This window comes from Oncorhynchus tshawytscha, linkage group LG06 (genome assembly GCF_018296145.1).
Source record: "Oncorhynchus tshawytscha isolate Ot180627B linkage group LG06, Otsh_v2.0, whole genome shotgun sequence".
In the NCBI taxonomy this organism is placed as follows: Eukaryota; Metazoa; Chordata; class Actinopteri; order Salmoniformes; family Salmonidae; genus Oncorhynchus; species Oncorhynchus tshawytscha.
The window spans coordinates 51,930,015-51,946,910 of NC_056434.1; the positions used below are offsets into that span (position 1 = coordinate 51,930,015).

Genomic DNA, 16,896 nt, shown 5'->3' on the forward strand with positions numbered 1-16,896 from the left:
ACTAAAACCAGGTAGAAAGTGTGTAGAAATTATAATAAACCTATACATTTTTTAAATAATTTAGCCTCAGAACTGTTTTTCATCCTTCACAATATTTTCAATATAGAGTGTGCTATTTAGTGGATTTTGTTGATTTTGTGGTGTCAAACCAGTGAGCTTAACATTCTTCATCCAGAATATGAACAAAACTTAATTATTGACAATGAAATAGGTGGGATTAATTTATGACAGTTCTATATGTAGAAACAGTTCTGACGGACATGCATCTGCGATGAAAGGACGTATCCTCTCTGCAACAGGCAATATGAGGGTTAGAGTACTATCTTAATAGAGAGATTTTAACATAGAATTCATGCATGTTTATGAAAGCTAGCAATCTGGGTGAGTAACATTACCTTTATGTACATTAAAATTGAGATATAGTATCCTGTCATTCCAGAGGATGTGCTGGGGATGACAATGAGATGAGGGACGACATTCATGGGGGAACATACCACTGCTCTTTCAACAACGCATCTTTTAAAGATGAAGAGGAGGAGAAGGTGGATAAAGAACAGATGAAGACACCGGCAGTTTGATGTTGAGTAGTATTCACACAAGACTGGAAGTCAGATATAATCCAAGTACAGATGAACACAGCACCAACCATAGCTTGCTTGTTAGTTTTGATTGTCAGAGGTAAAGCTTGACATTTTTTGGTGTGTATTGTATCATTTAAGTTTCAGAGAACAATTAAACCACTGAATTAGCTACATGGTTTGGTAATTAGTTAAACTAACTTCCACCAAACCAATAAAAAAAATGATGTTCAACTTGTAGCTACTTCCGAAACTGCCGACCATGTTGGCTTAAACCCAAACGTCTTCCACACCAATGTGTGAGGTGTTTCTCCACTACCCAGAAGCACCCAGGGGGTATTTGAGATCCAGTCAGGAAGGGCTGTGCCTCGCCTGTGGGAGTCACGCTACCTGTATGGTGTGTCTGGACATGTGTCCCAAACACTCCCATGCTTGCCCCACGAGTGTGAGGTCATCCCGGGGGAAATACAGTATATTGGTGAGCCGGTTTCCTGTTTCATGTTCTCATCACAAGCTTTTTAGTTCAGGAGTAGACTTAATGAAAGCTAGACTTTATACCATAGAGCATTTAATGCCTGGAAAAAGCCATTTTGGATCCAAAGAGCACCTTTTTACATAAAAATGTTCAATTTTCCCTATTCTCTCTCATCTTTCCTGTGCTCCCGGGATGGGCTCCTCCCTCCCCAGAGCCCCTGTGCCCTCAGATGAGCACCAACGAGCAGCTTGGACCAGAGTCTGAGTATCTTGTTGTCTACGATACACAGAGAGGTATAGAAAGTGTCAATCACTGAGCGGCTCTTGCCTGGCACAGATATAGCATACAGTATGTTTTAATATGAAGGACTGCTTTCACGAACACAGATTAAATCTAGTCCTGGACTAAGATACACTTTCAATTGAGATTCTCCAGCGAGCAGGATTTAAGTCCAGGACGAGGCTTACTCTGTTTCTACTATGGCAGTGGTTCTCAAAGTGGGGTCCGTGGACCTCTGGGGCCAGATGTCAAAATACATTATTTTTTATATATATTTTTTTTACATCAGATTTAAAAAAAAAATGTTTTACTAATAACAGATTAAACAAGTTTTGGCCAAGAGATACTTGAAATAAATTTAGAGGGTATAATACAATATAATATGATTCATCTCCAATTTAGATTCTTATCCCTGGGCAGGCTCACAGGAATATTGGTATCCACAGTACTCCACCAATTATACATTTCTTCCCTGACCCCTGCTGCTGTCTCTTTCTCTGGGGCTGATGACACCACTCTGCTGTTCGAGGGACGCTTCGAGTGTGGCAACTTGCTGAAAGCAACAAGAGTGTGAGTACATAACATCCATAAGTATTGTCAAACCTCTCACACTGTCATTCAAAGTTCTGAGTGATTTACAATTTTTATTCTGTGTTGTGTGATTTAATTTCAATCCTCTAATATTGTCACTCATCCCAGTCATGAGTGAATGAATGCCCACAGCCATTTACATTCTGTCTAATCTTATTTAATTGAATTTGAGTGGTAAATTTAATTACGAGCTCTCTCTGCGCACCAACCTGTACACAGAGAAGCACACTCAGTGGTTCTACTTCCAGGTGAGGAACACCCGTGTGTAGGTGCGTTACCGCTTCAACATCGCCAAACTGCTGAAGGTAGGTTGTTATTACCATTTTTACTGTGACTCTTTTCCCTCTCCACTTTGGATTTTTTGTTGTTGTTGTGTTTTACCAGATTGTCATGTGATATAGCTAAGACTTTAAATACATTTTGATTTGAAGGTGACCAGCCTGTATGAGGAGGGGAAGCTGCCCCTGCTCTACTCTGAGGAGAAGGCCCAGGTCCAGGGGGTGGGCTGGCATCTTGTGGGTCAACAGGCCTCCTACCAATGTAACGGGTGCCAGCACAACAACCAGCCCAGCTACACCCTCTCCTGGATCTTCTGCTTCCCTTACTGCCAGGTAAAGAACATGAGAGAACGTGCTCTAGCACTCGAGCACCAAAAGGCAAGCACTCCCTTGATTGTAAATTGCAATTAAAGCTTTGTCTAAAGGCCCAGGCCCAAATGAGATTTTACTGTGTTTTACTGTGCTCTTTTGCTAAGAAGCTTTTTTTTTTTTTTTACATTTTTTTTTTTCTTCTAAACACGGTAAGGTACTTAATTGTTACCCAGAAATGTTATGATATTGAGATAGAACAGCTGCATTGGACCTTTAAATTCTTTTTCTTTATCTTATTCAAGCAACATGTCTTTAATACACAAAAATGTGTATACATTTTTCCCTTACAACCAGGATGCCTGCTACCTTTCCCACTGCTAGCCCTACACCAACCTGTGGGTCCACCCTAGGTTGTGTGAGGAGCGTAAGTTGCTGCTGTACTTTGATCTCCATACTCCTCCTTATTGTCTCTGTGTTTTATCCCCCTCCAGTCAAAGCCAGGGCCCATATCAACAAAGCATCTCAGAGTAGGCGTGCTGATCTAGGATAAGGTCGTCCCTGTCCATGTAATTGTATACATTAGGATCTAAAAGGCAAAACTGATCCTAGATCAGAACTTCTACTCTGAGATGCTTTGTAAATACCAGCCCAATTGAGATGAAACAGCCAACAGAAGATCAGACCGTTAAGCAGTTTGAGAATACATTTTCCTTGATTTGAACTGCCTAGCTTTTTCTCATATTGGCTGCCAGGGTTTCCAAGATTCAACTAATCTTAGCAAAAGACTGGCCTCTCAAACATCCGATATTTGTATGTCCTCCCCACAAGAAAAAATATTATAGCATACTATAGTATAAATACTATAGTACTAACTGTAGTGTTTTTGCAGACTTTACTGCAATTATACTGTAATATTTACAGTTAACTATAGTAAAAGAAAACTATATAGTAAAAAAATCCCTGTCTTAGGTCAGTTAGGATCACCACTTTATTTTAAGAATGTGAAATGTCAGAATAGTAGACAGAATAATATATTTCAGCTTTTATTTCTTTCATCACATTCCCAGAGGGTCAGAAGTTGACATATACTCAATTAGTATTTGGTAGCATTCCCTTTAAAATGTTTAACTTGGGTCAAACGTTTCAGGTAGCCTTCCACAAGCTTCCCACAATAAGTTTGGTGAGTTTTAGCCCCTTCCTCATGACAGAGCTGGTGTAACTCAGTCAGGTTTGTAAGGCCTCCTTGCTTGCACATGCTTTTTCAGTTCTGCCCACACATTTTCTATAGAATTGAGGTCAGGGCTTTGTGATGGCCACTCCAATACCTTGACTTTGTTGTCCTTAAGCTATTTTGCCACAACTTTGGAAGTATGCTTGGGGTCATTGTCCATTCGGAAGACCCATTTGGGACCAAGCTTTAACTTCCTGACTGATGTCTTGAGATGTTGCTTCAATATATTCACGTAATTTTCCTACCTCATGATGCCATCTATTTTGGGAAGTGCAGCAGTCCCTCCTGCAGCAAAGCACCCCCACAACATGATGCTGCCACCCCCGTGCTTCAAAGTAAGGATGGTGTTCTTCGGCTTGCAAGCCTCACCCTTTTTCCTCCAAGCATAACAATGGTCATTATGGCCAAACAATTCTATTTTTGTTTCATCAGACCAGAGGACATGTCTCCAAAAAGTACGATCTTTGTCCCCATGTGCAGTTGCAAACCATAGTCTGGCTTTTTCATGGCGGTTTTGGAGCAGTTGCTTCTTCCTTGCTGAGCAGCCTTTCAGGTTATGTCGATATAGCACTCATTTTACTGTGGATATACATACTTTTGTACCTGTTTCCTCCAGCATCTTCACAAGGTCCTTTGCTGTTGTTCTGGGATTGATTTGCACTTTTCACACCAAAGTACATTGATCTCAAGGAGACAGAACACTTCTCCTTCTTGAGCGGTATGACAGCTAGTGGTCCCATGGTGTTTATACTTGCATACTATTGTTTGTACAGATGAACGTGGTACCTTCAGGTGTTTGGAAATTGCTCCCAAGGATGAATCAGACTTGTGGACGTCTTTTGATTTCCCCATGATGTCAAGCAAATAGGCACTGAGTTTGAAGGTAGGCCTTGAAATACATCCACAGGTACACCTCCAATTGACTCAAATTATGTCAATTCGCCTATCAGAAGCTTCTAAAGCCATGACATAATTTTCTGGAATTTTCCAAGCTGTTTAAAGGCACAGTCGACTTAGTGTATGTAAACTTCTGACCCACTGGAATTGTGATACAGTGAATTATAAGTTAAATAATCTGTAAACAATTGTTGGAAAAATTACTTCTGTCATGCACAAAGTAGATGTTCTAACTGACTTGCCAAAACTGTACTTTGTGAACAAGAAATTTGTGGAGTGGTTGAAAAACGAGTTTTAATGACTCCAACCTAAGTGTATATGTTGTATTTTGCAGACTGTAGTATACTATAGTATTTACTGTAGGTTTTATGCAGACTGTACTATACTGTAAAAACAGACAGAGGCACCAGTCTCACCCGTCTGTAATGTTTTTCCTGTACATGTGTGAGAGAGTACGTGTGTGAGAGAGCTGCAGGAGATTATGACATCGGAGGCAGGTCTGCCCATAGACACAGAACCAACTGATACCTCACTGACTGACCATGAGGCCAGCCACAGGCTACCCCATTCACCACAGAACTTCCTTTAGGGCCCGATTCAGAGCGGAGTTAATCACGCACAATTTGGATTTTGGCATAAATCATTAATTGACAAGTATAGTTGTGTTTCAGCACCAGTGGATCCAACAGTTTAGAGTCAGATGGACCTCCTCCTCACCTCCAGGCCTTCAACAAGGTAGTAACAGTGGTAGTAAGAACTAACAGTAGTGTTATTGTATCATCAACAAAAAGTACTGTATCTAGTCTGATAAAAAGGAAAGCATGTCAGGTGAATCAGGAGCTAGCGGACAAACACGCTTGCACTGCTCTCCGACCAGGGAGAGATCTAAACGAGTGGTGTCACTTTCACTCCACCCTCTCTCTCTAGCCCCATACACACTTTGCAGACGTTGTTTTGCATAATCATTGTGTTTTGTCTCCACTACAGTTCTGTTAACATTTTTTTGTGCAAACTGCAAAAAAATGTGTTATCAAGCATTGTGTCAAATGCATTGTACAGTTGTAGAACCTGTTTGTGTTCCAGCTGATGGCTCCTCCAGCAGCACCCAGGAGGGAGCCTCCCAAATGGAGAGAGATACAAGTCCCCCCAGAGCCCAGCCTTCCAGTTAAGGTAGTCTGTTGTGGTAGTCTAAAGAGGGAGTCTTAGCAAGGCTACATTTCATAATTCTCTTACCTCCCTCAAGTGGTGTAGGAGAATACTGCATCTTCACATGCCCACAATGTGACACCATGTTAATTTAAATCCCTGAATGAATTAAATCCCTGCATGAATCTCTGAACATTCCTTGAAGCATTCAGCATGTTCAGGGCCTGTATCGCTGTTTTCTCCAGGTGTCTGTCCTATACCTGTTCTTCGACACAGAGAGGGGCCACGAAATCGAAGGTATATCCTCCTCTATGTTTTACAGTGTAGCATCGCTACTAAATAAATGTTGTTATTGTGAAAAGGGTTCTGAGTTTGAAACCCGGGTTGGGAAAACTGATTATTTGTTTGTCTTGTTTGCAGTCAGAGTAACTGCAGCAACTGATGGCAGAGTACGTGAGCAGCAGGAAGCAGTTGACCCTCGGCCCGACCCTCAATGGTAGAGTAATTAACTTTAGTAGACATAATTTCCGTAGCTTATAGCCCTCAAGGTTGCTTGTCCTCTCTTCTCTTCTCTCCTCTCCTCTCTTCTCTTTAATGCATAAAATATTCTAAACTCACGCAGAAACAGAAATGTCCCCTTTTCAGGACCCTGTCTTTCAAAGATAATTTGTAAAAATCCAAATAACTTCACAGATCTTCATTGTAAAGGGTTTAAAACCGTTTCCCATGCTTGTTCAAAGAACCATAAGCAATTAATGAACATGCACCTGTGGAACGGTCGTTAAGACACTAACAATTTACAGACGGTAGGCAATTAAGGTCACAGTTATGAAAACCTAGGACACTGAAGAGGCCTTTCTACTGACACCAAAAGAAAGATGCCCAGTGTCCCCGCTCATCTGTGTGAATGTGCTTTAGGCATGCTGCAAGGAGGCATGAGGACTGCAGATGTGGCAAGGGCAATAAATTGCAATGTCCGTACTGTGAGATGCCTGAGACAGCGCCACAGGGAGACATGATGGACAGCTGATCGTCCTCGCAATGGCAGACCATGTGTAACAACACCTGCACAGGATCGGTACATCCGAACATCACACCTGTGGGACAGGTACAGGATAGCAACAACAACTGCCCGAGTTATACCAGGAACGCACAATCCCTCCATCAGTGCTCAGACTGTCCGCAATAGGCTGAGAGAGGCTGGACTGAGGGCTTGTAGGCCTGTTGTAAAGGCAGGTCCTCACCAGACATCACAGGCAACAACGTCGATTATGGGCACAAACCCACCGTCGCTGGACCAGACAGGACTGGCAAAAAAGTGCTCTTCACTGACGAGTCGCGGTTTTGTCTCACCAGGGGTGATTGACAGATTCACGTTTATCGACGAAGGAATGAGCGTTACACCGAGGCCTGTACTCTGGAGCGGGATTGATTTGGAGGTGGAGGGTCCGTCATGGTCTGGAGTGGTGTGTCACAGCATCATTGCAGGCAATCTCAATGCTGTGCGTTACAGGGAAGACATCCTCCTCCGTCATGTGGTACTGCTCATTCTGTGCGTGATTTCCTGCAGGACAGGAATGTCAGTGTTCTGCCATGGCCAGCGAAGAGCCCGTATCTCAAACCCATTGAGCACATCTGGGACCTGTTGGATCAGAGGGTGAGGGCTAGGGCCATTCCCCCCAGAAATGTCTGGGAACTTGCAGGTGCCTTGGTGTAAGAGTAGGGTAACATCTCACAGCAAGAACGGGCAAATCTGGTGGAGTCCATGAGGAGGAGATGCACTGCAGTACTTAATGCAGCTCGTGGCCACACCAGATACTGACTGTTACTGTTGATTTTGACCCCCCCTTCGTTCAGGGACACATTATTCCATGTCTGTTAGTCACATGTCTGTGGAACTTGTTCATTTTATGTCTCAGTTGTTGAATCTTGTTATGTTCGTACAAATATTTACACATATTAAGTTTGCTGAAAATAAACGCAGTTGACAGTGAGAGGACGTTTCTTTTTTTGCTGAGTTTATGAGTGCCTAAAATCACCTTATTTCTCTGAAATACAACATACACACTTATTAGCGCATCATGTATCTCTTCCTGTACATGTTGTAACCTAGGCTATGACTGGGGCCCTGTTCAGTGCCCCCAGGCTGCCCCCACCCTACCATGTGCCCTTCTTCATGCATCCCACCGTGACCACTTCACAGCTGCCCAGGGACAGCAGGGACAGGGAGCGCCTTCCCAGTCATCCTCAGCGACTGCCTGGCCTGGCTGCAGGAGACAGGACCACCGGAAGGCTCTCCCCAGTCCAGTGTAAGCAGAACACTGAGCATGGACTTGGTTACTGGTACAGTTACTAGTACTGGTCTGAAACTGGCTGGCCTTAACTAATTATGTCTAAGATTAAGCAGATAGCAGCTATTTTGAAGGCTTTTACTTGCAATTATCGTAATATGATGTTGGATTAGCTACTTTAGTTGAATGCACTTATTGTGAGTCTCACTGGTTAAGAGTGTCTGCTAAAAGCGTGTTCTTCTTCTGAACAGGGAGAGGGCCACATTTCTATACTGCCCCTGCCAGTATCCAACCGGTAAGAAAAACACAACATAAACTAGGTTTCCATACAACCTTTTTATTGGAGTAAAGTACAATGTCGGATAAAAAAAATATATGTAATGACAGGCCTGAGGGAAACAGAAGATGTGTGTGGAAACTAAACATACTAGACAAGGTGTCGGTGAAATGTATTATTCGAGAAATGTCCATGGAAACGCTGATAAGTGCAAATATTGATATAATAACCATCATAACAAAGTAAACTTGGTGTCACGCGATGACATGCTGTGTGGTGGTCCTCCCACAAACACTCGTTGTTACAGCATACAGTTTATTAGGCTACAGATTAAATACATTATGATGAATTTAACAGGGTGGTGAAAGTCGAGGGTCTTTTTCTGGTGACTTGATCATCTTGCTCATTTGTCCATAATTATTGGATCATGTAGGCTATACCCGCACTGTATCTGCGATCTGTTGGCTAGAGCGCAGGTGCCAATACCAGAGTGGGCACACTCGCTATATAATGCAACATTCTTTGTGAGAAAAGCATCAGTAGAGTTTTAAATGCCATGGAGAGAAACAATTCTGGTAAATGGGAATTTAACCGCAAAAGGTGTTTTTATGTGCACTACGTCATCACGCACAGCATTTTATCCCCAACAAGTTAATTTGATGGAACCGTCTCTGGTGGGAAAATGTGCCTATTATTCTTTGCTGATTTTAGAATATTCGCATGAAAATCTGTCGCCAATTGGATGGAAACCTAGCTACTGACTAGATATTGATCATTATGCTGTAGATATGGATAGATGTACAAACAGACAGATGGTGTACCTAAACATACAATATGGTAGACATTATAGATCCGTTGAAATCACACACTGACTAAATCAATGTAGTGTCACCAATGTGTGTGTTTGTGTATGTGTGTGTGTGTGTGTCTGTGTGAGTCAGTACAGCTCAGTATACAAAACATTAAGAACACCTGCTTTTTCCATGACATAGACTGATCAGGTGAATCCAGGTGAAAGCTATGATCCCTTATTGATATCACTTGTTAAATCCACTTAAATCAGTGTAGATGAAGGGGAAGTGACCGGTTAAAGAAGGATTTTTAAGCCTTGAGACAATTGAAACATGGATTGTGTGTGTGTGTGCCATTCAGAGGGTGAATGGGCAAGACAAAAAATGTAAGTGCCATTGAACAGAGTATGATAGTAGGTGCAAGATTTGTCAAGAACGGAGTATGGTAGTAGGCACACCGGTTTGTCAAGAACATGGACATGCCCTGTCAAATTGAGGCTGTTCTGAGGGCAAAAGGGGTTGCGACTCAATATTAGGAAGGGGTTCCTAATGTTTTGTACACTCAGTGTATTATATTACATTACTCTAAAACATTTCTAGGATGCCCAACCTCTTTCCCTCTTGGGTGCATAGCCAATATTTGACCTGACTTCAACTTTCCCAAAAATACTGTGCTGCAGGATGACACGCACTCTAAAGTGCAGTCATGCACAGCAAAAAAAACGTTAGGACCTTTTAAAATTTGTTTGTATTTTTTGCGTATTTGTGTTTTTTCCCTCCAAATAAAACTTTCTCTGATTAGTTTTTCCAGGTTTCTCAAAATAACATTAGTTTTAAACCACATCAGGTGACTTTTGAGGTCTGCCAAAAATCTAAGAAACTTTGATTTTTTTGTGTCGTTGCCCTCTAATTCAGAGCACCTGCACTGTTTTTCGGTTAGCGGTGTTTCTGTAGCGAAGTAAGTGCACGTGATGGAGATCGCAAATCAAATGCTTGTCATGCTAAATAGTGTCCCCTTGACAAAAAGTGCCCTCCCCAGCATCACAATGGGATTCTGTAAACTATTAGCGTCCATCAGCTATCTCAATGGTGTGATGACCTAATGTGTAGAATTTTGGAAATCATTACAGCCTAAATTACATTATTTTCATCCCAGCTATACAAACAAAGCTGATTTCCACAGATCATTTTGCTGTTTGAACGAGTTTTGTTTTGCTAAAAATATTGAAATATTAAATGATAATTTCTACAACATGAAATCAATGTCTTGAATGTTGCTACGTTTCGGAAATGACAAAGAAAACCTCTGTTTGGCACATTGCTACTTACCTTGCAGATCACAAAGTCAGCTAATTTCCACTCAATTCATTTGCAAATACGATCGATTCATACGCTGGCTTGTCGGGTTGGCATGTTTTTATTTTTTAACTGCCCTTCCCTTATCTACACTGAAATAATATTACTTCAGTCTTCCTCTATTATGATTTTTTTTTAAGTGTCTGTCTCGCATAGCTCATTAGTACACCCATGTGGTTGAATATATATCTAGCCTCTCTATTGTAGGTCCTAGGAAACTAAATACAATCAAGGGATTCCTTACAATTTAGTCAGTACTTTGTTGAAGCACCTTTAGCAGAGATTACAGCTTCAAGTCTTCTTTGGTATGACGCTACAAGCTTGGCACACTTGGGGAGTTTCTCCCATTCTTCTCTGCAGATCCTCTCAAGTTCTGTCAGGTTGGATGTGGAGCATCACTGCGCAGCTATTTTCAGGTCTCTCCAGAGACTGGGCCACTCAAGGGCATTCAGAGACTTGTCCCAAAGCCACTCCTATGTTGTCTTGGCTGTGTGTTTAGGGTTGTTGTCCTTTTGGAAAGGTGAACATTCACCCCAGTCTGAGGTCCTGAGGTCTCTGGAGTAGGTTTTTATCAAGAATCTCTCTGTACTTTGCTCTGTTCAGCTTTCCCTCGATCCTGATTAGTCTCCCAGTCCCTGCCGCTGAAAAACATCCCCACAGCATGATGCTGCCACCACCATGCTTCACCGTAGGGATGGTGCCAGGTTTCCTCCAGATGTGACTCTTGGCATTCAGGCCAAAGAGTTCAATCTTGGTTTCATAAGTTTGCCTTTTGGCAAACTCCAATCCGGCTGTCATGTGCCTTTTACTGAGGAGTGGCTTCCGTCTGGCCACTCTACCATAAAGGCCTGATTGATGGAGTGCTGCAGAGATGGTTGTCCTTCTGGAAGGTTCTCCCATCTCCAAAGAAGAACTCTGGAGCTCTGTCAGAGTGACCATCGGGTTCTTGGTCACCTCCCTGACTAAAGCCCTTCTCCCCCGATTGCTCAGTTTGGCCGGGTGGCCAGCTCTAGGAAAAGTCTAGGTGGTTCCAAACTTCTGCCACTTAAGAATGATGGAGCACAATGTGTTATTGGGGACCTTTAATGCTGCAGAAATGTTTTGGTACCCTTCCCCAGATCTGTGCCTCGTCACAATCCTGTTTCGGAGCTCTACAGATAATTCCTTCAACCTCATGGCTTGGTTTCTGCTCTGGCATGCACTGTCAACTGTGGGACCCCAAGTGTGGGACCTTGGGCTCCCGAGTGGAGCAGCGGTCTAAGGCACTGCATCTCAGTTGCTAGAGGCATCACTACAGACCCTAGTTCGATTCCAGGCTGTATCACAACCGGCCGTGATTGGGAGTCCCATAGGGCGGCGCACAATTGGCCCAGCGTCGTGCAGGTTTTGCCAGGGTAGGCCATCATTGTAAAAAATAATTTGTTCTTAACTGGCTTGACTAGTTAAATCTAAATTTAAAAATATAGACAGGTGTGTGCCTTTTCAAATCATGTCCAATCAATTGAATTTACCATAGGTGGACTCCAATCAAGTTGTAGAAACATCTCAAGGATGATCAATGGAAACAGGATGCATCGGAGCTCGATTTCGAGTCTCATAGCAAAGGGTTTACAGAAATGTATAAAAACCTGTTGTCACTTTGTCATTGTGAGGTATTGTGTGTAGATTGATGAGGAATTTGTTTAATTTAATCAATTTTATAATAAGCCTGTAATGTAACAAAATGTGGAAAAAGTCAAGGGGTCTGAATACTTTCCGAATGCACTGTATGTTTATTGGAGGGCCAGAAAATAAATTAACAGAGGACAATCATTTTTACCTGGTCAAAAACCTCCACATCCTTCTCAGCCCATGGCTGAAGGTGGTACTCAAATGTTTTCTGGTCTGGTTTGACAACTTCCAGCACATCAGGTGGTTTCAGTGATCTGAAAGTACCTTATACAAAAATACCAATAGACAAACAACAACACTAAGTAAATCACAAATTTGAAAGACTACAGTATATGCAATAATACATTATGTACAATTACATCGTTTACCACAGTCAACAGCTGTGGCTCCCGTCCGTACAGCAGGCGATAGGGCGAGTACTCAGTGGAGGCCTGGACGCTGCTGTTGTGTGCAAAAATAATTACCTTCAGGTTGTCCTCCCACCGTTCCTGGTCCCCGTCCAGGGACTTGCCCATGGCAGTCTTGAGAGCGTCTGGTTGGTCCATTCATCCAAACCTGGAATAGGGGGTAGGAAAGGGATATCTATTGACAATGTAAGATATTGAAATATGTACCATGGAAAAACAAAACATTAGTGACAGAATATAACCTATAACATCCGTACCTTGTTCCGGAGTTCACAACCTTGGTCACTCAAGATGACCTCAGGAGAACCATGTGTTGAAGATGTCCATCAGCTTGGAGTTGGCATCGCCAGACATGTCCTTGATGGGTAAGCATACAAAACTAAAATAAATGTTTGGGTTACAGAAGGGAATTTAGAGTTAAGCACATTCTCTTCCTTCACTGGCCTTAAAAATGTCTTAAGGATTGTACCTTTTTTTTCAACTTCCGCCTAAAATTACCCAAATCAAACTGCTCAGGAGCAAGGATATGAATATTCTTGATAACATTTGACAGGAAACACTTTGAAGTTTGTGGATATGTAAAATGAATGTAGGAAAATATAACACATTAGATCTGGAAAAAGATAATACAAACAAAAACATTTTTTTGTGTTTTAAATATTTTTGAAACGCAAGAGAAAGGTCAAATAATCAGATAGGAGTTCAGGTGCAATTTAGATGTTGGCCACCAGATAGCAGCAATGTGTGTGCAACGTTTCAGACTGATTCAGTGAAGCACTCCATTACTACACTATATTTTGTATCAAGTCCGCCAGGAGTTTTTCCAAATGAGCCGAATTGGTCAATTGATACATTTTCAAGTACATAACTATAGAGAACATACAATAATGCTATGGTAATAACAATTTAAGTTTACACACTCCCAGGAATGTCATACATGATGGACAATTAGCTTCCCTACAGAAAAGACACTAACCATCTCTGGGACCCTCAGGATGACAAGTCAGAGTAAGATTACTGAATGTAAGTATATTATTTACCCGTCAGAGGTTAATGTATCAAACCAGTTGCCATGATTAAAGAGTTTTGTTGTTGTGCACTCTCCTCAAACAATAGCATGGTATTTTTTCACTGTAATAGCTACTGTAAAATGGATAGTGCAGTTAGATTAACAATAATTTAAGCTTTCTGCCCATATAAGACATGTTTATGTCCTGGAAAGTTTGCTGTTACGTCATTCTAGTCACATTAGCGCACGTTAGCTACAACTGTCCCGGTTTAGGGACACCGACCCTGTAAATGTTAATGGGTATTGCCTCTACCCACTTGGTAAAATCTGTCGCCATCAAATACAAGCTGTTGCGATTCCTGGATTTTGTGAAGGGTCCGATGGGGTCCACACCTAACATTTAAAGTGTTGAGAGAGGATTACTTCATACTTACTCGTACTTATCATACCTTATGTAAGGATACTATACACACACACACACACACACACACACACTATAATAATGTTGTCCTCCCCTCAGCAGCCTCCACTGAACTATATGTATAGCTAGCAACTAACTAAGGTTAGATGAGAATGGTTGTTGAAAAATGGTTATGTAGCTAAATCTGTCCAGTTATCTAATTGAAGCTAACTGCTTAACGTTACCCTGAATTTTGAATTTCTCTGAATGTTGCGCCTCTTGTCGAGATTAGTGATGACTTCATAGTACTTTGCCTGGATGGAAAGATCAAAGGCATCCCTAGAGGAGATTTTATTTTAAGTGCAAGCTACATACAAACAGAAAGGTGAAATAACAGTTACAGTAGCTTGCTTGTTAGCTAATGTAAACTCACCCCATTCCGTACAAATGTGCGTAACCGTAACATTCAAACGAGGCTACAAAGAAAACTAATGGGACTGTGTTGACTGTGTTGACTTCAAAATCAGGGGTGTGAACTACGTTTCTATTCAAGCGTTGATCGACATGGTGATGGCTCTATAGTATTGGAGAAATGTTGAAAAAAACTGACCCTCCGTTACATCGTGACATGTCATGTCGTAACGTACAGAACGCATAAAGCAACTATTTCTGTCTTACAATCTCTCTCCACCAGGTGTAGCACTTCTCTCATCCTTTAAAAACAAGAAAAGGACAGTGACGGGGTAAGAGGGGGATACCTAGTCATTTTTGCGTCATCATTGCAATGCGATCATCAATCTCAAAGCCGCTGTTTACTTCTAAGATCACTTTAGCACCGCCCTAAAAACCCGATGCAAATTCGACACAAACCTTCAAATAGGTATGTAATGACACATTATATAAACTCTTTATAGTGTTTTATTTACATTTTAGAGGCGATAAGGTGATAAGTTGGACAGATCGAGTGAAAAAAAGCAATTTTCCCACACAACATCGCTCCTTCTCACTATCACGCATTAGTTTCGCTTCCTCACCCGCAATTTTAAAAAAAGACCCGACTGTAACGTTTGTCGTCGGAATTAGACCAAGGTGCAGCGTGGTAAGTGTTCATGATTCTTTAATTACTCAGAACACCAAACAAAAACAACAAAAGAATAATGAACGTCACGTTCTGCAGGCTTCACAGAGCTAACACAAAACAAGATCCCACAAACACCAAAAGGAGAATGACAACTTATATGTGATCCCCAATCAGAGACAACAATTAAACAGCTGCCTCTGATTGGGAACCACACTCGGCAAAAACAAAGAAATAGAAAACATAGAAATAAAGAAACTAGAATGCCCACCCTAGTCACACCCTGGCCTAACCAAAATAGAGAATAAAAGCCTCTCTATGGCCAGGGAGTGACACAGACAGTGCTCATTACCTTCTTGAATCATGCTGAAACGGGCAGCGTGGGGGTCATGTAATTGATTCTGTTGGAAAGGGGAGAAATTGTGCTTTACAATGGTATTGACATTACAGTTAATCTGGAAGTATTACGTTTTTGGGGCGCTAAAATAAGGTCAATTGTACGAACAAAGGCGATGTACAAAAGTAAGTGAGTTTACGTTAGCTAGCTAACATTAGCTAAATCAAACTGTCTGGCTAGCTGACTAGGCAGGCTGGGGTATGTGGGGCAAAAAAGTATTTAGTCAGCCACCAATTGTGCAAGTTCTCCCACTTAAAAAGATGAGAGAGGCCTGTAATTTTCATCATAGGTACACTTCAACTATGACAGACAAAATGAGAAGAAAAATCCAGAAAATCACATTGTAGGATTTTTAATGAATTTATTTGCAAATTATGGTGGAAAATAAGTATTTGGTCAATAACAAAAGTTTATCTCAATACTTTGTTATATACCCTTTGTTGGCAATGACAGAGGTCAAACGTTTTCTGTAAGTCTTCACAAAGTTTTCACACACTGTTGCACGATTTAGCCAATTTGACTTTGTGGCTGAGCTATCTAGTGGACTCCCCCGATCATACTCCGACCTAGTGGGTTATGTCACATTATATTATAGATGCTTTGTAACATTTATGTAGTGCTTATAAAAGGCACTATGAAGGCTTTATGAAGGCTTTCTAAGCCGAACGTAATTTAAAGCGAGACCGGTTAGGGTCAAGGTTTTTAAATAACTTTTTCTTTAATAAGAAATAATAACACTTAGTTTATTTAGGGTTAACTTTTTTGAACTCGAACCACAAATAGGATAAATGTAAATTAATTTCCTTAGGCATTAATCATGCAAACCTATTCGTTTTTTATTGTGACATGGCCTCAGTGAGATTCCAACCTATCATTTTCTGTCGTTTATCCATGAAATTAGTCCACTTCGCCACCAGGAAGGAGCTAGCGTTCCATGATTTTTCATACATGCAAAGCTGTAAATTTTAGTCTATTCAAATAGACCCCATTTCAAAGTAAACAAGCACTCATTCAGTTTAGGTGCGGCCAATTAGTGGGTGTGGCCAACACACCTGAACACACTTAATGGATTTCCCCTTTTGAGTTGTCTCAGTGAAATCTTCTTACTCTTTCAAATGACTGCTCAACTTGTTGACTGCTTGATCCACACAGCAGACATTGTGGGCTAGGTTAGGGATGCTGTGTTGCACGTGTAGCGCTACATTTTACGTGGCGTCATTACATCATGTACCTACGTTAGATTGGTATGCACGTCAGCTTTGACATCGGTTTTTAATATCGGCGTTAAACTAGACATCGCGCCGATACCGATGTTGGCATTTTTAGCTAATATCAGCCGATTCCGATATGTTCACCGATATATCATGCATCCCTAATAGAGAGAGCTTTGTTGATGCTGAGAATGGAATGTATACATTTTTAAATAACATTC

General features: G+C 41.5%; 1 protein-coding gene across 1 annotated transcript in view; it reads left to right on the forward strand.

The window, feature by feature from the left end:
• The first annotated feature begins 1,107 nt into the window (after positions 1-1,107).
• The window catches only part of LOC112252699 (lamina-associated polypeptide 2, isoforms beta/gamma), a 104,946-nt gene continuing 89,157 nt past the window's right edge, over positions 1,108-16,896 (forward strand). The window contains exons 1-8 of the mRNA XM_024424170.2: positions 1,108-1,902; positions 2,172-2,228; positions 2,355-2,534; positions 5,725-5,811; positions 6,033-6,084; positions 6,208-6,283; positions 7,901-8,096; positions 8,330-8,373. Of these exons, the coding sequence (XP_024279938.1) occupies positions 6,281-6,283; positions 7,901-8,096; positions 8,330-8,373 (243 nt within the window). The 5' untranslated portion in view covers positions 1,108-1,902; positions 2,172-2,228; positions 2,355-2,534; ... (1 more) ...; positions 6,033-6,084; positions 6,208-6,280. The remainder of the gene's footprint in view (positions 1,903-2,171; positions 2,229-2,354; positions 2,535-5,724; positions 5,812-6,032; positions 6,085-6,207; positions 6,284-7,900; positions 8,097-8,329; positions 8,374-16,896) is intronic.